Consider the following 27,714-nt stretch of genomic DNA (forward strand, 5'->3'; position numbering starts at 1 on the left):
AAAGCCTCAATTGAATTTATTTTTATTTTTTAACATGAGTGTTTCTTGGCCGGTTCACTAAGAGACATTTATTGGCAGCTATTGTAATAAAATTGTATTGATTGTGGGTTTAATCCGGAACAATTCAAATGAAGCATTCAATATGTTCTCCTTTGTCCTCCTTTTTGTCTTTCTATGTCCTCCTTTTGGTGCCCACGTATCTGGCAACCCTAGTAGTACATCTACTTCTAGGTAAAAGTTCCACTTGACATTTAGTCAGTCGTGTCCGACTCTAGCGCACGGTGCTCATCCCCTTTTCCAAGCTTCAGAGCCAACGTTTGTCCAAAGAAAGTTTCCGTTGTCACGTAGCCAGCACGACTTAGGCACGGAACGCTGTTACTGTTACCACCCGATTTTAGGTTTTATTTCTCCAGCAGGGAATAACAGATAAAGATAGTGCATCAATCAGACGATATGTGAGTCAATTGTTATTTTTATTAAACATATAGCTGGACTCCCATCTTAAAAGGCAGATCGGGAGTCCCATCATTAATGGAAAAAAAAATTATAAGATTCTTACACAAAATACAATAAGCACAGCATCCCCTTATTGGTTATCTGAACCCTATGTGTGCCTGCTGGGTCTTCCTATTGGCCGTGGTAGATGTGAGAAAAAAAAAATCCAAATTGCATCCCAGTGTTAGTGGCTGCTAAGTTTGTGAATGTATGAACCACTGTGTATTTTGAAATATGTTACAGTCGCCTGAAGCGCTGTGAATGTTTTTCTGAAGTGGCCTTGGGAATGTTTCTGTGAGCGCCAAGCGGGAAGAGACAGTTACTTTGAGATGAAATGAGGATACAAAAATGCATTGACTATAGTGGTCCGTTGGGCCAAATAGGTGGGATATAAATCAAATAAACTAACGAACTGACTAACTATACAAAATGCATATAAGGTACAGATACAAAAATGCATATAGAATATCATTATAGTAAGGAAATAGTGAAATCATATTTCAATTACAGGTACAAGATATTACTTGTATGAATGCCAAGCACACGTGAATCAAATAGCATGTGTTGTCTTAAATTGTAAAGCCAGTACTTCGTATATGTTATATCAGAACCTCATCCTTGCCCCCTATCTATCACTCCCCCCTTTTAAAATTCTGACAACAATAAGATGGCGGAATTTAAACTTCTACCCATGAATTGCAGTAGCAACAAGTAAAGACAACACATTTTGCAAGGATACCAAGTAACAGAGCAGTAACAAACACAGCAGTAACAATAAGGAAAAAAATGCATATAACTACAGTTGTGAAATCGAAAAAGTCAGGAAGCCAGTACTGGTAAAAAGAACAAAACATTGAAAGTATGTTGCAAAACTTAGAAATACAAGCAATGAAACATTAAAACAAAAGTACAATTCCCATCAAGAGGATGCATATGCAAGGAAAAGAAATCCTATCATTTTTATTAATTTCACTAAATCTCTTTGCTCTATGGTCCAAACGCGAAGATCTTCCGGCCTCTGTCTGTTTTCTCCAACCACTGGTGGAGGGGGCAGCGATCCCTTCAACTTTTTTTTTCTTCCTGTTTCTGTAGATGGGAAAACTCCAAGCAAATAGTTATGCTAATCCTCCCCACCCCCCTTTTTTTGAAATCTCCGTTTGTCAGTCATGAATGCAGTTAAAACAATAAGAACCATTTTTTCCTTTTGAAAAATCTTAATGGTCTTAGGAAACTTGTCTTGCAGCTTTTTCCTACATTTCCCTATATCATAAACAATTCAGTGTCTGAGTCAGTTCTCCAAAATATTTATGTTCAACAAAGTTTCATGCAGGTGGTACAGCCTCAATTGGATGCCCAAAGACACAAATTATCAAGTAATGTAGTAACCTTCACATGCATGTCTAAGGAATTCCCACAGAAAGTGCCTAGCGAACAACCCTGGCAATACAAGCAGGCTATCCTGGATGCGATAACAACCCCCCCTTGTTTCCCACTTTGTGCATCTGGAGAAGCAAGGAGGGGGATGCTTGCTATCTCATCCACTAACCTATTCCGTTCTCTATCTTCAAAATCCCCACCACTTCTCTGCACATGCAGCACTGCCAACATAGCAGGCAGCTTCCAACAGAGTCTCGACCTCCTTTAAATGTTATCTTTCCTCTCCTTCTACTGTCCCTATTTCCTTATTTCTCCAAAGTTCCCCAAAAGCAGGCAACATTCCAAAAGCATAATGAAGTCTGTAAACATTTTATTTTCCCAGCCAATGTGAGGGCGAGGGTAAGGGAAGGGCTTGTGCCTCAACCGTATCAGAATCGACTTCAAGGCAAAGGCAGAAGGGAGGCAGAGTTCAAACACGGACTCATAAGGAGTCATGGCTCCAGGCTAACCAGACAAAGCCAGCGCCCCCCCCCCCTTTTCTCCAGTACCATTGTTACAGCATGGGACACATGGACTGTTACCGGCACTCCCAAAGAAAAGTAGCGTGCCTCCTTTGAGAGAAGGACAGCAGCTGCCATGGTTTGTAAACATGGGGGCTGGTCATGGTGTCTGACAACTTTTGAGAGGTAAGCTACAGGCCTTCACCAGTTGCCAATCCTCTGTGTGTGTGGACCCCCAGGGCCATGCTGTCTCACTCATGAACAAATAATTGGCCGTTCTGTGTCAGGCAGAAGAGTAGCCTCAGCTTCAGGAGCCGGAAAGCCTTGGGAGTCTTTTCCTTTCCACTCTGTCCCCTAGCCCTTTAAGCGCCTCATAGAGGATGCCAAAACAGAAAAATTTGAAATCCAGTTTTTTTCCTTTCCAGAATCCCACCATGCCTAGGAATGTACACCAGCCCCGTTTGGTATCTGGGAGGGGAACCAGGGAAATAGTAAAAAAAAAAAAAATCTAAATAACTCACCTCTGTCCTTGCAACTTGCTCTTTGTCCTTCGTCCCCCAAAAAAGTTGAGGTCAATAGAAGCTCTCAAACACGCACCAACAATCCACATACTGCATCTTTCATTTCATGTTATATCAGAACCTCATCCTTGCCCCCTATCTATCATTACCTTCCCACCGAGATGGTACCTATTTATCTACTCACATTTGCATGCTTTTGAACTGCTAGGTTGGCAGGAGCTGGGACAAAGCGAGGGGAGCTCACTCTGTTGCGTGGATTCAATCTTAGGACTGCTGGTCTTCTGACCTTGCACCACAGAGGCTTCTGCGGTTTAACCCGCAGCACCACCACGTCCCATAGGGAGAAAGGGAAAATTATATTTTATATCAACATCTTTTCTAAAGTGTTTGGTTTCTATTTGGAGGGAATCCCCTCCAGTGGCGAGTTCTGATCATAGCATCAGAGAAATGGGTATTTCCGGGATTTTTAAAAAATATTAATAATTTCAGACAGCAGATAAGTGAAACGGTGGATAAAAATCCCGATCATACGAGGGTCCAACTTTATATTGAATGATGTAACATTTTTCTCTAAACTATCTATACTATTAATATTCTTTCAGGTGAAAAATATTAAGAGAAGTATTAATATTGTAACCTTATAAAACAGGATTTTCTCTATCATCACCAACATTGCCCCATTCCCTCCCTCTCCCCTCCTCCTCTACATACCACCTATCCCCCTTTCCCAACCTCCTTCCCCCCCATGAAAAGTAGTGAGGTGACCTAGCCTCCGGTTCCTACGACTGGGCTGTTCCATGTGGGTTACGCCGGGGGGGAGACCAAAACCAATGCTCGGCAGGAAAGGACCCTCCCCACGCTCATGACCTGCCTTACTGCACATGGATATAAATGAATGAGCATGTTTGTTATTTCATAAACAGAAAGCCCTGAACATCAAGGCAGCTGAAAATCTTCCCATGTTCCATGCATTTATGAGGATTCTCACTTGGTGTGGGTCCTTTGATGGGAATGTAGACAGTCACTCCGGGAGAAACTCTTTCCACATTCCATGCACGTAAAGGGTTTCTCCCCCGTGTGAATCCTTTGATGTAAATTAAAACCACTGCTCCGGCAGAAGCTCTTTCCACATTCCATGCATTTATATGGTTTCTCCCCAGTGTGGATTCGTTGATGTGTGCTCAGGTCACCGCTCTGACTGAAGCTCTTCCCACATTCCTGACACGTAAAGGGTTTCTCCCTTGTGTGGATCCTTTGGTGTTTACGTAGATCCCCACTCTGATGGAAGCTCATGCCACATACTAGGCATTTAAAGGGTTTCTCCCCAGTGTGAATCCTTTGATGTATATTAAAACAATCCCTCCTACTGAACCTCTTTCCACATACCATGCACTTAAATGGTTTCACCCCTGTATGGATTCTTTGATGCTTTCTATATGATCCACTGTCGCTGAAATTTTTTCCACATTCCACGCATTTATATGGTTTCTCTCCAGTGTGGATCCTTTGGTGTGTACGTAGATTTCCACTGAGACGGAAGCTTGTTCCACATTCTAGGCATTTAAAGGGTTTCTCCCCTGTGTGAGTCTTTTGATGTACATTAAAACAATCACTCCTACTGAAGCTCTTTCCACATTCCATGCACTTAAATGGTTTCTCCCCTGTATGGATTCTTTGATGGTTTCTGTATGATCCACTGTCACTAAAACTCTTTCCACATTCCATGCATTTATATGGTTTCTCCCCAGTGTGGTTTCTTTGATGTCTACTCAAGTGACTGCTCTGACTGAAGCTCTTCCCACATTCCATGCACGTAAAGGGTTTCTCCCCTGTGTGGATCTTTCGGTGGACACGTAGAGCTCCACTCTGATGGAAGCTCGTCCCACATACTAGGCATTTAAAGGGTTTCTCCCCTGTGTGAGTCCTTTGATGTAAATTAAAACTACTGCTCCTACTGAAGCTCATTCCACATTCCATGCACTTAAATGGCTTCTCCCCTGTATGGATTTTTTGATGTTTTCTGTATGATCCACTCTCGCTGAAACTCTTTCCACATTCCATGCATTTAAAGGGTTTCTCCCCACTGTGGATACTTTGATGTCTACTCAAGTGACCACTCTGACTGAAGCTCTTTCCACATTCTATACATTTATATGGTTTCTCCCCTGTGTGGTTTCTCTGATGTCTATTCAGGTGACCGCTGTGACTGAAGCTCTTCCCACATTCCTCACATGTAAAGGGCTTCTCCCCTGTGTGGATCCTTTGGTGTGCATGTAGATCTCCACTGTGACGGAAGCTCGTCCCACATTCCAGGCATTTAAAGGGTTTCTCCCCGGTGTGAATCCTTTGATGTAAATAAAAATTACTGCTATATTTGAAGCTCTTTCCACATTCCATGCATTTATATGGTTTCTCCCCTGTATGGATTCTTTGATGGTTTCTATATGATCCACCATTGCTGAAACCCTTTCCACATTCCATGCACGCATATGGTTTCTCTCCTGTGTGGTTTCTTTGATGTCTATTTAGGTGACCGCTCTGACTAAAGCTCTTCCCACATTCCTCACAGGTAAAGGGTTTCTCTCCCGTGTGGATCCTTTGGTGTTTACGTAGATCTCCACTCTGACAGAAGCTCATCCCACATTCTAGGCATTTAAAGGGTTTCTCCCCTGTGTGGATCCTTTGATGTAAATTAAAACTACTGCTCCTACTGAAGCTCTTTCCACATTCCATGCACTTAAATGGTTTCTCCCCTGTGTTGATCCTTTGATGTAAATTAAAACTATTGCTCTGATTGAAACTTTTTCCACTTTCCATGCATTTGTACAGTTTCTCCCCTTTTTCAGTCATTTTGATTCAGGGACTTCTCTGGTGCCTGTTTTTCGTCTTCCTTGATTTCCAAACGTCTTTTTTCCTGTTTCCGACTCAGATCTTTTTTGATTGTTCTTACCGTTCCGTTCTTTACCTGAGAGAAAAGGAAAAAAGAAATCTTATTCCTAGTCCAGAACAGAAATGGAAGACATTGGAGATTATACCCGGTTTCATCATCCCCAACGGTCTTTCTCTCCTTCTTTGTACCCTCGGCTCAACTCGGTGTTTCCTTCAGAACAGGATACCCTTTCCCAAGCTAAACTCTTTCATTTTTGGACTGAATCCTAATTCCCCGAAGGACGTCATCGAACTCCAAGACAGTAAAAGCTTGTGGTAACTGAATCAGTGGATACTTGATCCCGTGGATATGGAGGTGCTCCTGTACTCTTTTATCTGGTTTAGTCTTCTTCTCCTTAGCTGCAAAGGTTACCTATCCTATTTCAAAGGCTTCTATACAAGTGTACATGCTATCTGCATACGCAGTTAATCACAGTAGATCAGCTAGGTAAGTGGTTTATAGTCATTAGGTATTTCAGATGTCAACAACTGTGTTTTAAGAATTTTACATCAACACACGGAGCTTCTCCCCACGTTCGACCCACTGATCTCACACAGGAGGCTCATGAAGGTTTAAGCTGAGCTCAAATGCCTTGGTATGCATGATGGGGGGGGAGAGAAAGGCTTCAGCAGAATAAGCAGTGATCATCTGTTAAATTTAAGATAAATTCTTTACCATAGGGCTCTACAAAGTGCTGTTTGGGGGGGGGGCATTTGCACTCCTCTGTGAGTGCCCCACAAGAAGGAGTGGACTGAGGCAGACCAGCCACATCAGCTACAAGGGACTGGCAAGGAGATCTGGGGCCTCAGGTTTCATGGCTGTTCTCCTGAGTGGAGTGAATAAATTGTGAAAAACAGGCAGCCCTCCCCCCAGGTCGGAGGTACCTGGGTCATGAAAAAAGGCCAGTGTGAGGAGCTGGCTGGTTCCCTGAGCCTTTCTCCAGCAGCATCCCTTTTTTCCAAGTGGAGGAAAGCTTGTCCGGCAACCCAAGGAGCTCTCAAGGCCTCTTTTCTTCCATTTCCCCTGGAATTGAGGGCAGGACACGTCCCAACGGGCTCAAGCGACAGGAAAATGGATTTCAATTAAGATCAGGGAAAAAGGTCCTAACGGTTTGAGGAGTACGGCAATTGGACCACCCTCTGTCCGACCAGCTTTGATCTGGATCCCTGCAGTGAGCAAGGGGTGTGGATGGGATGGCCTCGGAGGATCTGGCCATGTCTGGTGACGTCTGCCTTTCAAAACTTCAGTGGGTTCAAAACATGGTAGCCAGACGGCTGACTGGGGCCGGTCAAAGAAATCACATGGCCCCTCTGTTACAAGAACTCCACTGGCTACCCATCCATTTCTGGTGTGCTGGGTTTATTTTATTTTATTTTATTTTATTTTATTTTATTTTATTTTATTTTATTTTATTTTATTTATTTATTTATTTATTTATTTATTTATTTATTTATTTATTTATTTATTTATATGCCGCCCATCTAGACATAGTCTACTCTTTAACCTCTGAAGCCCTAAAGGGTTTGGGTCCAAGCTAGATCAAGGGCCGCCTTTCCCTTTGTGAGCCTGCCCAGGTGTTGAGATTATCAGGGGAGGCCTTTCTCTCTGTCCCACTGACCTTACAGGTGCGTCTAATAGGGAATGTAGGAGAGGACTTTCTCTGTGGATACTCCCAGACTATGGAACTCCCGCCCACTGGAGGCCAGGCTGGTCCCATCTTTGCTGTCCTTCTGCAAGCAGGCAAAGACCTTTCTCTTGTACTTTCCTGTTTTGCCTCCGTTTGATCCTTGCTAGTATTATAATCCTCTTCACAGATTGCTGCCTTGTTGTGGCGATGGGGCTTGAGTCATTCAGAGAATCTATGGGCTGTGCCGTGCAGGGACACCCAAGATGGACAGGTCCTAGTGGAGAGTTCCGACGAAATGCGATCCAACATTGTTGTCGTGCGTTTTTCGGGCTCTTTGGCCATGTTCTGAAGGTTGTTCTTCCTAACGTTTCACCAGTCTCTGTGGCCAGCATCTTCAGAGGACAGCACTCTGTGCTCTGGTGTAGTTGGTTTGGGAGTGCCCTCTGGGAGTGCTGTCCTCATAAGACACCGGCCACAGAGACTGGTGAAACATTAGGAAGAACAACCTTCAGAATATGGCCAAAGGAGCCCGAAAAACCCACAACAACCATTAGATCCCGGACGTGAACGCCTTCATGAATACCATTCCAATATCTTTGCCAAGAAAACTCCATGAACAGAAACAAAAGGCTAAAAGATATGAAGATGGAAGATGAGCCTCTCAGGTCGGAAGGCATCCAACATGCTACTGAGGAAGAGCGGAGGACAAGTACAAGTAGCTCCAGAGCTAATGAAGTGGTTGGGCCAAAGCCGAAAGGATGCTCAGCTGTGGATGTGCCTGGAAGTGAAAGGAAAGTCCGATGCTGCAAAGAAAAATACTGCATAGGAATCTGGAATATAAGATCTATGAACCTTGGTAAGCTGAATGTGGTCAAACAGAAGATGGCAAGAATAAACATTGACATCCTGGGTTTCAGTTAACTAAAATGGATGAGAATGGGCAAAATCAATTTCGAAGATTATCTACTACTTTATTGTGGGCAAGGGTCCCGAAAAAGAAATGGAGTAGCCCTCATAGTCAAGAAAAGAGTGAAAAACCTGTACTGGGATTCAATCTCAAAAATGATAGAATGATTTCAATATGAATTCAAGGCAGGGCTTTCAACATCACAATGCACCAACCACCGATGCTTGTATGGAAGAATACATGATGTGAAAGGCTGGACCAGACAAATCCTACAATGGAATTAAGATTGCCAGAAGAAATACAGTGGTGCCCTGCATAGCGACGACAATCCATTCCGAAAGAATCGTCGCTATACGGATTCGTCGCTATGCGGGGCAAAAAAGCCCATAGGAACGCATTAAAACACGTTTAATGCGTTCCTGTGGGGAAATAACTCACCGTTCTGTGGAAATCCTCCATCTGGCCGCCATTTTCGCTGCCCAGTAAGCGGGGAAAGGGCGCGAAAACACTGCGGGTGGCCATTTTATTTACCTGGCAGCCATTTTGGAACCGCCAATCAGCTCTTTTTAAAAGATCGCTATATGAAAATCGCTATACGCATTCGTCGTTAAACGAATCGCTCGTTGTGCGGAGCACCACTGTATCAACAACCTATTATGCAGATGATACCACTCTGATGGCAGAAAGTGAGGAGGAATTGAAGATCCTCTTAATGAGGGTGAAAGAGGAGAGCACCAAAAATGGTCTGAAGCTCAACATCCAAAAAACTAAGATAATGGCCACTGGTCCCATCACCTCCTGGCAAATAGAAGAGGAAGATATGGAGGCAGTGAGAAAGTTTACCTTCTTGGACTCCATGATCACTGCAGATGGTGACAGCAGCCACGAAATTAAAAGACACCTGCTTCTTGGGAGGAAAGCAATGACAAACCTAGAAAGCACCTTGCCAACAAAGGTCCGCATAGTCAAAGCTATGGTTTTTCCAGTAGTGATGTATAGAAGTGAGAGCTAGACCATAAAGGCCGACTGCCGAAGAATTGATGCTTTTGAACTGTGGTGCTGGAGGAGGCTCTTGAGAGTCCCCTGCACTGCAAGGAGAACAAACCTATCAATTCTAAAGGAAATCAACCCTGAGTGCTCACTGGAAGGACAGATCCTGAAGCTGAGGCTCCAATACTTTGGCCATCTCATGAGAAGAGAAGACTCCCTGGAAAAGACCCTGATGTTGGGAAAGTGTGAAGGCAAGAGGAGAAGGGGACGACAGAGGACGATATGGTTGGCCAGTGTCATTGAAGCGACCGACATGAATTTGACCCAAATCTGGGAGGCAGTGGAAGACAGGAGGGCATGGCGTGCTCTGGTCCATGGGGTCACGAAGAGTCAGACACGACTTAACGACTAAACAACAACAACAGTATTTGTTAACTCATTGTAGTTAGCTTTAAATACTGTCTTTTTAATGATGTAAGCTGCCCTGGGTCTTTATTTAGCCAAATGGTGTGGTAAAAATATTTTAAAGAAATAAACATAATGTCACAGAAAGACAGGGCAGCATCCTGGCTGAAGGCTGGCAGCGATAGCTTGTCCAGAGCACAGGATCCGGACCCACCACTCACCCAATGACCCCTGAACAGCCAATCAGTGCAGGGAGAAATACAAAGAGGGACCCTTGCATTGGGGATCCCTCCGAGGAAGGCAAAGGAATTCTTGCGATGAAATGTATTTTTCTATTTAGAGATGGGTTATGTAGTCATGTTTTAACCATAGAGAAATCCATTTTGAGTCTGACACAGGCTAAGTTCTGGAAAATTACTAGTAGTTATTTTCAGCTTCATGTCGCCAAGCTTATCGCTGCAGCTGGTGAGAAAAACACAGCAAAGTCAAAATATTTCTAACCTGAATTATAAACAATTCTTTGTGGTTGGTGAGAAAGTAGGGCGTACCCTATGTTAATTCCTTCCTTCGTGATTGGTCGAGTATGTCAGGAAGGGGCAGGTTGGAAAATTTACAAGAGGTTGGGACTCTTGAGAGAGAGGAGGAGAAGAGAGTTTTGGGTATCTGGAAACATGGCGTTGAATATCTTTGATCCAGATGAAGGAACCTGATTTAACAATATGGACTGCGTAAGAATATCGTTTGTTCTCCTTAGTTTATAGTTTAGATTTTGTTTTGTTTCAATAGTTAACTTTTATAGAAGGTGCTGAAACGTCTATGCTGTTGCTTAGAAATGAAATTGTAGAGAAATGTTTTCTTTGTTCACTTAAAATAAACTCATGTTGTTTAATATTTGGCCTTTCTAGTCCTTTGAACAGAACAGTTTCCCTATAATGAATTTGGCCTTGCGTTGCCAAAACTGAGTCATTGAACAGTAAAGATACGGTATTAAGTGGTTTCTTTTTAGTAAAATCAAAACAGCCTTAAATACAGGTTGTCCAAAAGTTCATGTCCCGGAACTGTGATGACTCAAGCAGTTCACTTCAATCGGGAGTGAGGGAAGCCTGGATTTTCCTGTTTCGTGGTTTTTGATCTCATTTATGAGACCAATTACTGACAATCCTTACCCGGCGAGATCTTCTTCAGGGGGACCTCCTTCTGCAGAGCCCTCCAGCCTCGATCCAGGACGGCCTGTGCTCCTGCCTGGAAATGCACCCCTGCGCCCGGAAAGGACCCAGGAAGCTGGAAAAGGAAAAAGAGAAATTGGATGGCGATACCCAAACCGCCTTTTCTTGGGTGGCCTGTTAGAGGGAAGCCCCAAAACCCACGCTGAGCACCGCCATTCCCAAATGACAGCGTTCCCAGGAAAATCCCAATGGGAAAAACTGACATTTCACATATACTCACAGTTCTTAGCTCTAAATACATTTTTAAAGGATGTAAGCCACCCTGGGTCTTTTTTAAGGAGAAAGGCAATACAAATCATATATCAACATTTTCCTAAACTGCTTGGTTTATATTTAGAGGGAATCCCCTGTAGTGGCCACTTCTGATAATTGCATCGTCGTCTAGTCGTTTAGTCGTGTCTGGCTCTTCGTGACCCCATGGACCAGAGCACGCCAGGCCCTCCTGTCTTCCACTCCCTCACGGAGTTGTGTCAAATTCATGTTGGTTGCTTCGAAGACACTGTCCAACCATCTCATCCTCGGTCGTCCCCTTTTCCTAACATCAAGGTCTTTTCCAATGAGTCTTCTCTTCTCATGAGATGGCCAAAGTATTGGAGCCTCAGCTTCAGGATCTGTCCTCCGAGTGAGCAATCAGGGTTGATTTCCTTTAGAATTGATAGGTTTGTTCTCCTTGCAGTCCAGGGGATTCTCAAGAGTCTCCTCCAGCACCACAATTCAAAGGCATCAATTCTTCAATGGTCAGCTTTCTTTATGGTCCAGCTCTCACTTCCATACATCACTACAGGAAAAACCATAGCTTTGACTATATGGACTTTTGTTGGCAAGGTGATGTCTCTGCTTTTTAAGATGCTATCAAGGTTTGTCATCGCTTTCCTCCCAAGAAGCAGGCATCTTTTAATTTCAGGGCTGCTGTCTCCATCTGCAATGATCATGGAGCCCAAGAAAGTAAAGTCTGTCGCCGCCTCCATATCTTCCCCTTCTATTTCCCAGGAGGTGATTGGACCAGCCACCATGATCTTAGTTTTTTTGATGTTGAGGTTCAGACCGTTTTTTGCACTCTCCTCTTTCACCCTCATTACAAGGTTCCTTAATGGCTCCTCACTTTCGGCCATCAGAGTGGTGTCATCTGCATATCGCATCATAGAAATGGGTATTTCAGGGTTTTTCTTTTAATATTTTTAATAATTTCATATAGCAGATAAGTCAAATGATGGAATGGATATGAATCTCGCTGATACGAGGGTCCTACTTTATACTGAACGATGTAACATTTTGCTCTAAACAAATACCTATACTATTAATATTCTTTTCATTTGAAAAATACTAAGAGAATATTAAATATTCATACTATAACCTTATAAAACAGTATCATCTCCCCCAACTTTGCCCCATTATCTCCCTCTCCCATCCTCCTCTACCTACCACCCATTCCCCTTCCCTTCCCAACCTCTTTTCCCCCCACCAAAATCAGTGAGGTGACCAAGCCTCCACCTCCTACAACTGGGATTTACCACGTGGGTTGCACCGGGGAGGTGAAAAGCAATGCTCGACAGGAAAGGACCCTCCCCACTCTCATGAATTGCCTTACTGCACATGGACATAAATAAATGAGCATGTTTGTTATTTCATAACCAGAAAGCCTTGACGTTCAAGGCAGCTGACGATCTTCCCATGTTCCATGCATTGATCAGGTTTCTCACTTGGTGTGGGTCCTTTGATGGGAATGTAGATGGTCACTCCGGTAGAAACTCTTTCCACATTCCATACATTTAAATGGTTTCTCCCCTGTATGGATCCTTTGATGTTTTCTATATGATCCACTGTTGCTGAAGCTCTTTCCACATTCCATGCATTTAAATGGTTTCTCCCCTGTATGAATCCTTTGATGTTGTCTAGAATATGATCCACTGTTGCTGAAGCTTTTTTCACATTCCATGCATTCATATGGTTTCTCCCCTGTGTGGATCCTTTGGTGTGTACGTAGCTCTCCACTCTTACGGAAGCTCATCCCACATTCTTGGCATTTAAAGGGTTTCTCCCCTGTGTGGATCATTTGGTGTGCACGTAGATCTGCACTCTGACAGAAGCTCGTCCCACATTCTAGGCATTTAAAGGGTCTCTCCCCTGTATGGATTCTTTGATGTTTTCTATATGATCCACTGTGACTGAAACTCTTTCCACATTCCATGCATTTATATGGTTTCTCCCCAGTGTGAATTCTTTGATGTGTATTCAGATTACCGCTGTTACTGAAGTTCTTCCCACATTCGTCACATGTAAAGGGTTTCTCCCCTGTGTGGATCCTTTGGTGTGCACGTAGCTCTCCACTCTGACGGAAGTTTGTCCCACATTCTAGACATTTAAAGGGTTTCTCCCCTGTATGGATCCTTTGGTGTGTACGTAGCTCTCCACTGTGACGGAAGTTTGTCCCACATTCTAGGCATTTAAAGGGTTCCTCCCCTGTGTGGATCCTTTGATGTACATTAAAATGACCGCTCTGACTGAAGCTCATTCCACATTCCATGCATTTATATGGTTTCTCCCCTGTATGAATCCTTTGATGTTGTCTATATGATCCACTGTTGCTGAAGCTTTTTCCACATTCCATGCATTCATATGGTTTCTCCATTGTGTGGATCCTTTGGTGTGTACGTAGCTCTCCACTCTTACGGAAGCTCATCCCACATTCTTGGCATTTAAAGGGTTTCTCCCCTGTGTGGATCATTTGGTGTGCACGTAGATCTGCACTCTGACAGAAGCTCGTCCCACATTCTAGGCATTTAAAGGGTCTCTCCCCTGTATGGATTCTTTGATGTTTTCTATATGATCCACTGTGACTGAAACTCTTTCCACATTCCATGCATTTATATGGTTTCTCCCCAGTGTGAATTCTTTGATGTGTATTCAGATTACCGCTGTTACTGAAGTTCTTCCCACATTCGTCACACGTAAAGGGTTTCTCCCCTGTGTGGATCCTTTGGTGTGCACGTAGCTCTCCACTCTGACGGAAGTTTGTCCCACATTCTAGACATTTAAAGGGTTTCTCCCCTGTATGGATCCTTTGGTGTGTACGTAGCTCTCCACTGTGACGGAAGTTTGTCCCACATTCTAGGCATTTAAAGGGTTCCTCCCCTGTGTGGATCCTTTGATGTACATTAAAATGACCGCTCTGACTGAAGCTCATTCCACATTCCATGCATTTATATGGTTTCTCTCCTGTGTGAGTTCTTCTATGGGAACTCAGGTGACCGCACTGACTGAAACTCTTCCCACATTCCTCACAAATAAAGCATTTCTCCCCTGTATGGATCCTTTGATGGGCACGTAGCTGTCCACTCTGACAGAAGCTCTTCCCACATTCTAGGCATTTAAAGGGTTTCTCCCCTGTGTGAGTCCTGTGATGTAAATTTAAATTATCGCTGCGATTGAAGCTCTTGCCACATTCTGTGCACTTATATGATTTCTTGCCGGTGTGGATCCTCTTATGTAAATTTAATTGTCCACTCCGATTGAAACTCTTTCCACATTCCAAACATCTGCATGGCCTCTCCCCTGTTTCGGTCATTTTGATTCCGGGGCTTCTCTGGTGCCCGTTTTTGGACTTTTGATTTCCAAACGTCTTTTTTCCTGTTTCCGAATCAGTTCTTTCCCAATTGTTTTTAATGTTCTGTTCTTTACCTGAGAGAAAAGGAAGAAAGACATCTTATTCCTAGTGCAGAACAGAAGTGGAAGACATCGGATATTATACCCAGTTTCCCCATGTTCGACCCCCTGATCTCACACAGGAGGCTCATAAAGGTTTAAATGCCTTGGTCTGGATGTGGTCAAACAGGAGATGGCAAGAATGAACACTGAAATCCTGGGCGTCAGTGAACTAAAATGGACAGGAATGGGCAAATTCAATTCAGATGATTATCATATCTACTATTGTGGGCAAGAATCCCGTAGAAGGAATGGAGTAGCCCTCATAGTCAACAAAAGAGTGGGAAAATCTCTAATGGGATATATTCTCAAAAATGATAGAATGATGTCAATACGAATCCAAGGCAGACCTTTCAACATCACAGTAGTCCAAGTTTATGCAACAACCACCAATGCTGAGGAGACTGAAATTGACCAATTTTATGAAGATTTACAATACCTTCTAGAACTGACACGAAAGAAAGATGTTCTCATTTAAAGGGATTGGAATGCTAAAGTTGGGAGTCAAGAGATGAAAGGAACAACAGGAAAGTTTGGCCTGGGAGTTCAAAACAAAGCAGGGCAAAGGCTAATAGAGTTTTGTCAGGAGAACAAGCTGGTCATCACAAACACTCTTTTCCAACAGCACAAGAGAAGACTCTATAGATGGAAATCACCAGATGGGCAATACCGAAATCAGATTGATTATATTCTCTGCAGCCAAAGGTGGACAAGATCTATACAGTCAGCAAAAACAAGACCTGGAGCTGATTGTGGCTCTGATCATCAGCTTCTCATAGCAAAATTCAAGCTTAAACTCAAGAGAGTAGGAAAAACCACTGGGCTAGTCAGGTATAATCTAAACCAAATCCCTTATGAATACACAGTGGAAGTGAAGAACAGATGTAAGGAACTCGATTTGGTGGACAGAGTGCCTGAAGAACTTTGGATAGAGGCTCGTAACATTGTACAGGAGGCAGCAACAAAAACCATCCCAAAGAAAAGGAAATGCAAGAAAGGAAAGTGGCTGTCCAATGAGGCCTTACAAATAGCAGAGAAGAGAAGGGAAACAAAATGCAGGGGAGATAGGGAAAGTTACAGAAAATTGAATGCAGACTTCCCAAGAATAGCAAGGAGAGACAAGAGGGCCTTCTTAAATGAACAATGCAAAGAAATAGATGAAAATAATAGAAAAGGAAAAACCAGAGATCTGCTCAGGAAAATTGGAGATATTAGAGGAACATTTTGTGCAAAGATGAACATGATAAAAGACAAAAATGGGAGGGACCTCACAGAAGCAGAAGACATCAAGAAGAGGTGGCAAGAATGCACACTGGAATTATATCAGAAAGAGTTGGATATCCCGGACAACCCAGACAATGTAGTTGCAGACCTAGAGCCAGACATCCTGGAGAGTGAAGTCAAGTGGGCCTTAGAAAGCCTGGCTAACAACAAGGCCAGTGGAGGTGATGGCATTCCAGCTGAACTATTTAAAATCTTAAAAGATGATGCTGTTAAGGTGCTACATGCAATATGCCAGCAAGTATGAAAAACTGAGCAGTGGCCAGAGGACTGGAAAAGATCAGTCTACATCCCAATCCCAAAGAAGGGAAGTGCCAACGAATGATCCAAGTACTGTACAATTGCACTGATTTCACACGCCAGCAAGGTTATGCTCAAAATCCTCCAAGGTAGGCTTCAGCAATATGTGGACCGAGAGCTCCCAGAAGTACAAGCTGGATTTCGAAGGGGCAGAGGAACTAGGGACCAAATTGCTAACATGCGCTGGATTATGGAGAAAGCCAGAGAGTTCCAGAAAAACATCTACTTCTGTTTCATTGACTTTGCAAAAGCCTTTGACTGTGTGGACCACGGCAAACTATGGCAAGTTCTTAAAGAAATGGGAGTGCCTGACCACCTTAGCTATCTCCTGAGGAATCTATATGTGGGACAGGAAGCAACAGTTAGAACTGGATACGGAAACAATGATTGGTTCAAAATTGGGAAAGGAGTACAAGGCTGTATATTGTCTCCGTGCTTATTTAACTTATATACAGAATACATCATGCGAAAGGCCGGACTGGAGGAATCCCAAGCCGGAATTAAGGTTGCCGGAAGAAACATCAACAACCTCTAATATGCAGTTGACACCACTGTGATGGCAGAAAGTGAGGAGGAACTAAAGAACCTCAAAATGAGGGTGAAAGAGGAGAGCACAAAAACCGGTCTGAAGCTCAACATCAAAAAAACTAAGATCATGGTCCCATCACCTCCTGGCAAATAGAAGGGGAAGAGATGGAGGCAGTTACAGATTTTATTTTCTTGGGCTCCATGATCACTGCAGATGGAGACAGCAACCACGAAATTAAAAGACGCCTGCTTCTTGGGAGGAAAGTGATGGCAAACCTTGACAACATCTTAAAAAGCAGAGACATCACCTTGCCAACAAAAGTCCGCATAGTCAAAGGTAGGGTTTTGCCTGTAGTGACGTATGGAAGTGAGAGCTGGACCATAAAGAAAGCTGACCGCCGAAGAATTGATGCTTTTGACTGTGGTGCTGGAGGAGGCTCTTGAGCGTCCCCTGGACTGCAAAGAGAAGAAACCTATCAATTCTAAAGGAAATCAACCCCGAGTGTTCACTGGAAGGACAGATCCTGAAGCTGAGGCTCCAATACTTTGGCCATCTCATGAGAAGAGAAGACTCCTTGGAAAAGACCCTGATGTTGGAAAAGTGTGAGGGCAAGAGGAGAAGGGGATGACAGAGGACGAGATGGTTAGACGGTGTCATTGAAGCTACAAGCATGAATTCGACCAAACTAGGGGAGGCAGAGGAAGACAGGAGGGCCAATTGTTCTTACCGTTCTGTTCTTTACCGGAGAGAAAAGGAAGAAAGAAATCTTATTCCTAGTGCAGATCAGAAATGGAAGACATTGGAGATTATACCTGGCTTCATCCTCTCCAAGGGTCCTTCCTTCCCTTTTTGTACCCTTGGGTCAACTCGGTGTTTCCTTCAGAAAAGGATACCCTTTCCCAAGCTAAACTCTTTGATTCTGGGACTGAATCCTAATTCCCTGAAGGACGTCATGGAACTCCAAGATAGCAGAAGCTTGTGGTAAGTGAATCAGTGGATAATTGATCACGTGGATATGGGAGTGCTACTGTACTCTTTTAACTCTTTTTCTCTTCCCCAGGCACAAAGGTTACCTATCCTGTTACGCTTCTGGCGCAGAGTAAATGAAGACACTTTACCAGTTCTTCTTTGACGGTTATATTTACATATATGTACACTTATATACAGGCAGGTCTCTACAGCACATCTAGAAGTCTTCACACAGTCCGACAGCATGCGTGGCAGAAAATCACCTCAGAAGGAGAGAACATTTCACAGACACAGTCCATATTTATACATAATCTTGTCTCTGTCCAGTCCAGTCGGGTTCCAGGTGACCTCATCTCTGCACCTGGGCTCTTTCTGGTTTCACCTCATTGCATCAGCTTAGGATGATTCAGCTTTTCTCTCATCCGCACATAATGGCAGCTCGTTAATGAAACATATATGGGTTCAGGCCTATAAAATTCTATACCCTGACATATCCTATCAGTTTTCTAACTTTGTACCTTACTGAAATGACAAAGGAATTCTCAAAGGCTTCTATACAACTCTACATGCTCTCTGCATACCCAGTTAATCACTCTCACAGTAGATCAGCTAAGGTAAGTGGTTTATAGTCATTAGATATTTCAGATGTAAACAACTGTGTTTTAAGAGTTTTACATCAAAACATGGAGTTTCTCCCTACATTTGACCCACTGATCTCACACAGGAGGCCCATGAAGGTTTAATCTGAGCTCAAATACCTTGGTATGCATGATGGGGGGGGAAGGCTTCAGCAGAATATGCAATGATCCTCTCTTAAATTTAAGATAAATTCTTTCCCATAGGTCCCTACCAAGTGCTGTTGTTTTGTGTGGCTGGGATGCATTTCCTCTCCTCTGTCAGGGCCCTACAAGGAGGACTGGACCGAGGCAGACCAGCCACATCAGCTACAAGGGACTGACGAAGGAGGCGCAGCATTTAGTCAAAGGCAGGAGATTTGGGGCCTCCGGTTTCAGGGCTGCTCTCCTGAAGGGAGTGAATAAATTTTGAAAAACGTGCAGCCCTACCTCCAGGTTGGAGGTACCTAGGTCGTGAAAAAAGGCCAGTGTGAGGAGCTGGCTGGTTCCCTGAGCCTCCCCTTTCTGCCGAGTGGAGGAAAGCCTGTCCGGCAACCCAAGGAGCTCCTGAGGCCCCTTTTCCACCCTTTCCCCGGGAATTGAGGGCAGGACACATCTCAACGGGCTCAAGCGACAGGAAGCAGGATCAGGGAAAAAATTCCTAAGGGTTTGAGGAGTACGACAACCGAACCTGTGGCCTTAGGAGGTGGTGGTGAGTGCTCCAAGGCTGGAGCCATTTCAGGGGGAAATTGGACCACCCTCTGTCTGACCAGCTTTGATTTGGATCCCTGCAGGGAGCAAGGGGTGCGGACGGGATGGCCTTGGAGGCCCCCATCAAACTTAAATTGTTCCAGGATTCTAAGAAACAGAGAGGCCGCCTGCGCTGGATGGATTTTCACTCTCTCTGAAAAGTCTGCTGCGCAGCTTGGGGGTCCTCCTGGATTCATCCCCGAGCCTGAATGCCCAGGCTTTGGTGGCGACCAGGAGGGCCTCTGCACAAACGAGTGCGCCAGCCTTGCTTGTTCCTGGAGGGGTCAGATCTGGCCACATCTGGTGACGTCTGCCTTAGTTACAACCCAGCTGGATTACTGTAATGCACTCTAGGGGTGGGGGCTTCTGGAAAGTGTTTTGAAACTTCAGTGGGTTCCAAATATGGTAGCCAGAAATCACATGAACCCTCTGTGACAGGAACTCCCCGGGCTAACAATGCATTTCTGGTGTGCTGGTTTTAACCTCTGAAGCCCTAAACGGGAAGGCTTTTTTTGACTCTTGACAGCAGAGGATGTGTGGGTGCTTCAGGGGGGGCAGGCAAGTCAGGGGCCACAAACTATCATCCGGAGGGCTGCAAATGGCCCACGGGCCGCATGTTTGAGACCCCTGCCCTAAAGGGTTTGGGTCCAAGCTAGCTCAAGGACCGCCTCTCCCTTTGTGAGCCTGCCTGGGTGTTGAGATCATCAGGGGAGGACTTTCTCTCTGTCCCACTGACCTTAGAGGTGCGTCTAACAGGGAACACAGGAGAGGACCTTCCCTGTGGTTACTCCCAGACTCTGGAACTCCCTCCCACTGGAGGCCAGGCTGGTCCCATTTTTGCTGTCCTTCTGCAAGCAGGCAAAGACCTTTCTCTGGTACCTTCCTGTTTTGCCTCCATTTGATCCTTGCTAGTATTATAATCCCCTTCACGGATTGCTGTCTTGTCGTGGCGATGGGGCTTGAGTCATTCAGAGAACCTATGGGCTGTGCCGTGCAGGGGCACCCAAGACGGACAGGTCCTAGTGGAGAGTTCTGACTAAACGCGATCCACCAGGAGAAGGAACTGGCAAGCCACTCCAATATCTTTGCCAAGAAAACCCCATGAAGAGAAACAAAAGGCTAAAAGAAATGAAGATGGAAGATGAGCCCCTCAAGTCGGAAGGCGTCCAGCATGCTACTGAGGAAGAGCGGAGGACAAGAACAAGTAAGTGACCAATTCTATGAAAACTTACAACACCTTATAGAACTGACACCAAAGAAAGATGTTCTTCTCATTATAGAGGACTGGAATGCTAAAGTAGGTAGTCAAGAGATAAAAGGAACAACAGGTAAGTTTGACCTTGGACTTCAAAACGAAGCAAGGCAAAGGCTAATAGAGATTTGTCAAGAGAGCAAGCTGGTAATCACAAACACTTTTTTACAACAACAGAAGAGGCGACTCTACACATCTTTGGATTCCCGGAAACCTGGATTCCTGGAGAAGACGAGGCTTCTGGGCTTCTGTTTCCAGATGGGCAATACCGAAATCAGATTGATTATGTTCTCTGCAGCCAAAGATGGAGAAGCTCTATACAGTCAGCAAAAACAAGACTGGGAGCTGAATGTGCCTCTGAGCATCAGCTTCTTATAGCAAAATTCAATCATAAACTGAAGAAAGTAGGAAAAACCACTGGGCTAGTCAGGTATAATAGAAAGGGAAAAACCATAGATCTGTTCCAAAAAAATTGGAGATATTAGAGGAACATTCTGTGCAAAGATGGGCATGATAAAGGACAAAAATGGGAGGGACCTAACAGAAGCAGAAGACATCAAGAAGAGGTGGCAAGAATACACAGAGGAATTATACTAGAAAGATCTGGACATCCCTGACAACCCAGATATTGCAGTTGCTGACCTTGAGCCAGACATCCTGGAGAGTGAAGTCAAGTGGGCCTTAGAAAGCATGGCTAACAACAAGGCCAGTGGAGATGATGGCTTTCCAGTGGAACTATTTAAAACCTTAAAAGATGATGCTGTTAAGGCGCTACATTCAATATGCCAGCAAGTATGAAAAACTGAGCAGTGGCCAGAGGACTGGAAAAGATCAATCTACATCCCAATCCCAAAGAAGGGAAGTGCCAAAGAATGATCCAAGTACTGTACAATTGCACTGATTTCACACGCCAGCAAGGTTATGCTCAAAATCCTCCAAGGTAGGCTTCAGCAGTATGTGGACCGAGAACTCCCAGAAGTACAAGCTGGATTTCGAAAGGGCAGAGGATCTAGAGACCAAACTGCTAATACACATTATGGATTATGGAGAAAGCCAGAGAGTTCCATACAAACATCTCCTTCTGCTTCATTGACTACGCAAAAGCCTTTGACTGTGTGGACCACAACAAACTATGGCAAGTCCTTAAAGAAATGAGAGTGCCTGACCACCATATCCATCTCCTGAGAAATGTATATGTGGGACAGGAAGCAACAGTTAGAACTGGATATGGAACAACTGATTGGTTGAAAATTGGGAAGTAAGTACGACAAGGCTGTATATTGTCCCCCGGCGTATTTAACTTATACGCAGAATACATCATGTGAAAGGCCAGACTGGAGGAATCCCAAACCGGAATTAAGATTGCCGGAAGAAATATCAACAACCTCCGATATGCAGATGATACCACTCTGATGGCAGAAAGTGAGGAGGAATTGAAGAACCTCTTAATGAGGGTGAAAGAGGAGAGCGTCAGAAATGGTTGGAAGCTCAACATCCAAAAAACTAGGATCATGGCCACTGGTCCCATCACCTCCTGGGAAATAGAAGGGGAAGATATGGAGTCAGTGACAGATTTTACCTTCTTGGGCTCCATGATCACTGCAGATGGTGACAACAGCCACAAAATTAGAAGAAACCTGCTTCTTGGGAGGAAAGTGATGAGAAACTTAAAAAGCAGAGACATCACCTTGTCAACAAAAGTCCACATAGTCAAAGCTATGGTTTTTCCTGTAGTGATGTATGGAAATGAGAGCTGGACCATAAAAAAAAGCTGACTGCCAAAGAATTGATGCTTTTGAATTGTGGTGCTGGAGGAGGCTCTTGAGAGTCCCCTGGACTGCAAGGAGAACAAACCTATCACTTCTAAAGGAAATCAAGCCTGAGTGCTCACTGGAAGGACAGATCCTGAAGCTGAGGCTTCAATACTTTGGCCATCTCATGAGAAGACTCCCTGGAAAAGACCCCAATGTTGGGAAAGTGTGAAGGCAGGAGGAGAAGGGGACGACCGAGGACGAGAAGGGTGGACAGCGTCATCGAAGCGACCGACATGAATTTGAGCCAACTCCGGGAGGCAGTGGAAGACAGGAGGGCCTGGTGTCCTCTGGTCCATGGGGTCATGAAGAGTCGGACACGACTTAACGACTAAACAACAAAAACAGTATTTCTTTATTCATTGTTGATAGCTTTAAAAACTGTCTTTTTAAGGATGTAAGCTGCCCTGGGTCTCTCTTTAGGCGAATGGTGTTGTAAAAATATTTTTAATAGATGAATATCACATCACATGAAGAAATGGCACAGCCCTGCTCAAGGCTGGCCTAGAAAGCCAATCCAAAACACAGGATCCGGTCCCACCACCCACCCAATGGCCCCTGGACAGACAATCAGTACAAAGAAGAGGGACCCCTGTTTTGGGGATCCCTCCGAGGAAGGCCAAGGGATCCTTACCCGGAGAGAAGCTTCTTCCTGAGATTCTCCAGGGGGACCTCCTTCTGCAGAGCCCTCTGCCCTTGATCTAGGATGGCCTGCGGTCCTGCCCGGAAATGCACTCCTGCACCCGGTAAGGACCCAGGAAGCAGGAAAAGGAAAAAGAGAAATTGGAGGGTCAAACCCCAATTGAAAAAAAGAAGAAAGGCAGGAGAAGAAACCTGGATTCCCGGAGAAGAAGAGCCCAGTCGGTCCCTGGAGGGCAACAGGTCCCTCCTCCTTCTCAGCTCCTGGCCTCGAGGAGCCTCTTCCCTGTTCCTGGATTCCCCCCCCCCAATGGCATGCTGGACCCCTCCCCAGGGCCTCGAAAGAGGCCACCCCCTCCCCCCTGCAACCTACTGGGGGGGGTGTTTCTTCTCTACTTCCTCCTCCCGTGTCCTTTCCTTTTCCTGCAGCCTACTCGAGAGGAGGAGGCGAGGCCCAGTCCCCAGTTTCCCTTTCTTGCCTCTTCTTAGGGGGCCCCTCGGTGGCAGTTCAACGTTCCTCCCCTGACCATAGAGAGGGCAGGGAGGGAAAGAGAGGCAAGAGCACCCCTCCTTCCGGTTCCGGTGGCGCCTAGAGCTACGAACCCCCGCCTCCCTTTTTTCTAGCTCTAGGTCTCCCTTCGCACACACACGCACACACCCCCCCCGCGAATCTTTGAATGAATGAAGGGTGGGAGGGGGTGAAATTGGAAAAAAATAAAAGGGGGGGAGAAGAGGAAGGGGGGACTTTTTTTCCTCCTGCAAAAAAAGAGGGGGGGGAAGAATTCATCCCAGTGAGGCAAGGGGGGCTCAAGGGGAGATCCCACACGGGGGGGGGATCCTCAGCTCCCCCCTCCCCCATATTCCTAGCCCCCCTCCCCCCACTGCTGCGCCCCCTTTTCTCTCCTTCCCTCAGGTGGAGGAAGGCCCGGAGAAGAAGAATCAGGCGATGGAAGAAAACCTTCCCCCCACCGGCTTCCTCTCTCAAGTAAGTGATCTGCAAGCAGAAAGAGGGTTTCAGGAGGATCCTGCCTCGAAATCTCGGGGGGGGGGGGAGATCCAGGAGGATCCGGGCTTCAGACGTGTGTTTTGGCCCCCCCTCCAGAGCCCCCACCCCGCTTTGTCCTGTCATCCGCAGGCAGAGAGGGGACCTTCGAGGGCTCCGTTGCCTAATCCTTCCACATTTATCTGATTCTTATTTTTGAAAAAAATAATTTATTGTCATTGTATACCCATACATGGTATACCCATAGAACGAAATTCACACAGGGACCCAGAGACCAGCCCCCCCCCCACACGAACACACATATAAACATTCCCCAAACACTCCCATCCACCCACTAAAAATCCCCCACTAAGAATAGAAACATCCACACCACAGGCCAAGTCACACCGTCCAACTAACTGGTTCACTACTGGTGGTCTTTAAGTTCATTATTAAATGCAATTATAGCTCTGGGATAAAAACGGTTCAGAAAACGTGTGGTCCGAGTCTTAATTGTTCTAGATCTTCTGCCAGACGGCAACAGTTCAAAATCTTCCTCCGACAGCGGGATGTGAAGATGTCATCCAGGGTTGGTAGCTGGAGCCCAATGATATTCTGGGCCATTTTAAGGGTTCTCTGTAGAGCTTTTTTTGTCCCCTACGGAGCTGCTCCCAAACCATGCCAGAAGGCCTTAGGTTAGGAGGACCCTCTCAGTGGTGATGCGAGAGCAGGACAGAAGTCAATGCTGAGATAACTTTAACTTCCCGAGTGTTCTCAGGAAATATGGCCTCTTCTGTGCCTTCTTCACTAGCATGTTGGCATTTATAGGCCATGAGAGGTCCTCTGAGATGTCAATGCCCAGAAATTTAAAACGACCAACTCTCTCCGCTCCCTCGCCATTTATGTACAGTGGTAAATGTACATTTCTCTTCCTCCTAAAATCAGTTATGACTTCTTTAGTTTTTTTTATGTTAAGTGTAAGACTATTTTCTTGACACCAGAGTATCAACCCTTGTACTTCCTTTTTTATAAGCAGACTCGTTGTTCTTATTTGTGAGCTCCACCACTGTTGTATCGTCTGCAAATTTAATAATTGCATTGGTGTTATATACAGAGGGGTGTGATCATGTCTGTACAGGGAACAGAGGAAGGGACTTAGCACACAGCCCTGGGGAGCTCCTGTACTTAGGACCAGAAATCCTTAGTAAAGGTTTTCTCACCTTCCCCCTTTCCAGGAGGTCAAAGGCATCCAGTGGGGTTTCTGCCATTTTCAGTTTCTTTATAGCCACTCTATATATAATATTTATCAGCCTTTCAATTGCACCTGACCTTTGTCTGCCTCATGATCTGTGTGGATAGGTAAGGTAAAGGTTCCCCTTGACAATTTTTGTCCAGTCGTGTTCGACTCTAGGGGGCGGTGCTCATCCCCGTTTCCAAGCCATAGAGCCAGCATTTTGTCCGAAGACAATCTTCCGTGGTCACATGGCCAGTGTGACTTAGACACGGAACGCTGTTACCTTCCCACGGAGGTGATCCCTATTAATCTACTCGCATTTGCATGCTTTTGAACCGCTAGGTTGGCGGGAGCTGGGACAAGCAACGGGCGCTCACTCCGTCACGTGGATTCGATCTTAGGACTGCTTGGTCTTCTGACCCTGCAGCACAGGCTTCTGCGGTTTAGCCCACAGCGCTACCACGTCCCTTGTGTGGATAGAATCTGTTGCAAATATATTCAACCTTTGGGCCAAAATGAAGGATACTATTTTTTAAAAAATCCTGGTGACAACCCAGGTGTGAAGCCTGGGGGTCCTCTTGGATGAGTCTCAAAGTCCGGATGGCTAGGATTCTCGCAGTGGCCAGGAGGGCCTTTGCACCCTTAAAACGAGGGCACCTGCGGCGCCTCCTCCTGACGGGGTCCGGCCTGGCCATGCGGACGCATCCGTTAGTCACACTGTGGCTGTCTTTTTAATGATATAAGCTGCCCTGGGACTTTCTTTAGGCGAATGGTGTTGTAAAAATATTTTAAATAATTAAACATCATTTCACATGAAGACATGGCACCAGGTGTGCTCAAGGCTGGCCGAGAAATCCCGTCCAAAGCACAGGATCCGGGCCCACCACCCACCCAGTGGCCCCTGGACAGACAATCAGTACAAAGAAGAGGGATCCCTGTTTGGGGGATCCCTCTGAGGAAGGCAAAGGGATCCTTACCCGGAGATAAGCTTCTTCCTAAGATTCTCCAGGGGGACCTCCTTCTGCAGAGCCCTCTGGCCTCGATCCAGGATGGCCTGCGCTCCTGCCGGGAAATACTCCCCTGCGCCCAGAAAGGACCCAGGAATCTGTAAAAGGAAAAAGAGAAATTGGAGGGCCAAACTCCAACCACCGTTTCTTGGGTGGCCTGTGAGAGGGAATCCCCAAAACCCACATTGAGCACTGTCATTCCCAAAGGACAGTGTTCCCTGGGAAATCCTGACGGAAAACTGACATTTCACGTCCCTTTTCTTCCATTTCCCAAGGAGGAGCTGCTCAAACCTGCTGGCCAGGGAGAAGGGGTTTCGCCATTTATCTCCTTTTTCCTGAAACAGAAATAGGGCCCTCATTGGCCTTGCTCTCCCACTCTGCCCCAAGTCAATTTTTTTTACGCAGAGAAGGAAGAAATCTTTGGATATGGGCAGGGGGCGAATTTAAAAAAAAGAACAAAGGCAGGAGAAGAAGCCTGGATTCCCGGAGGAAAAGACGAGGCCTTCTGTCCCCAGCCGGGTTGCTCCCTGGAGGGCGACGTGTCACCCCTCCTCCTTCGCGGCTCCTGGCCTCTCCTCCTGGCCTCGAGGAGCCCCTTCCCTGATCCTGGATCTCCTCCCCAGGGCCTGAAAAGAGGTCACCCCTTATTCGGTCCTCGGAGGAGGGGCAGTGGGGGCTTCTCAGGAGCTCCAGTTTGGTGACCCCCCACCCTTGGACCCCTTAGGAGGAAGTGGCCTCTGGAAAAAAAAACCTCAGCCCCCTACTACTACTACTACTACTACTACTACTACTACTACTACTACTACTACTACTACTACTACTACTATTATTATTATTATTATTATTATTATTATTATTATTATTATTATTATTATTATTATTATTATTATTTCCCCCTCCAGGATGGATGGAGGGGCCCAGAGAGACGTTCCTCACCACCACCAGCACCCCCAATTTTGTGTCCCCCCAGCCGGAGAATGAGGGGCTCCGACTTCCTCTCCAGATCCTGGGCTGGAGGGCTGCCCTTCTCTCCGCCTGGGGCTGCCCCTGGCCACGCTCCAGAGAAGGAGGCTGCTGTCCGATGGCTCCCTGGGGGGGGGGGGGAATCATGATCATCATCATCATATTTCAGAAGTGCTCCTGCATCCCAGGCAAGTTGCCCGGATCAGGCCCCTCGTCCTCCCCCACAGCTGAAACCTCCCCTGTCTTCTCCCCCCCCCAACAAAGCCCCCCCCCGTGTCTGGGGCATCCACCCCTCTTGGTAGCCCCTTCCTTTCTGACACCCATTTGTGTTCTGGGGGGGTCTCCTCGCAGGAAAGCCCAGGACGAAGCGCCCTCCCCTCCCGCCCCGAACATGCAGGGGGGGCAAGAGGGGGGATCCAAGGGTGTTTTTTCTGAGGGGGCGAATTTGCAAACCTGATGGCACAGAAACGATTCCCTCCCCGCCCAAAAAAACCGCAGGTTTTCCTTCGTTTGGAAATCTCCTTCCCCCCCCCCCCACTATTCAAAGCCCCATATCTGTTCCCCCCCCCCCCCGCGATCCCCTTCCCACCTCCTTCGAGGACCGGAGGGTGGAAAACCCGCAAAAATGTTCCTCCGCCGACCATAGAGACGAGGGGAGGGAGGGCAAGAGAGGCGAGAGGCCCCCCTCCTTCCGGTGGCGCCTA

At 45.9% G+C, this 27,714-nt stretch overlaps 1 protein-coding gene across 5 annotated transcripts; it reads right to left on the bottom strand.

The window, feature by feature from the left end:
• Positions 1-454: 454 nt before the first annotated feature.
• Positions 455-27,705, bottom strand: LOC110070223 (uncharacterized). Of its 5 annotated transcripts, XM_078387072.1 has the most exons (5): positions 27,600-27,705; positions 26,018-26,145; positions 22,820-22,922; positions 10,918-11,032; positions 455-5,858 (listed from the first exon to the last, which is right to left on the bottom strand). In XM_078387072.1, exon 5 carries the CDS (start codon positions 5,741-5,743, stop codon positions 3,878-3,880), a length of 1,866 nt encoding a protein of 621 aa, XP_078243198.1. In that variant the 5' UTR covers positions 5,744-5,858; positions 10,918-11,032; positions 22,820-22,922; positions 26,018-26,145; positions 27,600-27,705; the 3' UTR covers positions 455-3,877. The 5 variants fall into 5 exon arrangements, 3 of the variants coding, with proteins under 3 accessions (XP_078243198.1, XP_078243199.1, XP_078243200.1); XM_078387073.1 differs by lacking the exon at positions 22,820-22,922; XM_078387074.1 differs by lacking the exons at positions 10,918-11,032; positions 22,820-22,922; positions 26,018-26,145; positions 27,600-27,705 and adding exons at positions 7,140-7,153; positions 9,458-9,461; positions 12,727-22,750 and having other exon boundaries at positions 455-5,508.
• Positions 27,706-27,714: the final 9 nt, after the last annotated feature.

Source organism: Pogona vitticeps, chromosome 2, assembly GCF_051106095.1.
Source record: "Pogona vitticeps strain Pit_001003342236 chromosome 2, PviZW2.1, whole genome shotgun sequence".
NCBI lineage: Eukaryota > Metazoa > Chordata > Lepidosauria > Squamata > Agamidae > Pogona > Pogona vitticeps.

Excerpts from the sequence above, each read along its gene's own strand:
- LOC110070223 (XM_078387074.1), bottom strand. The coding sequence starts at position 14,542 with ATGACCGAAACAGGGGAGAGGCCATGCAGATGTTTGGAATGTGGAAAG.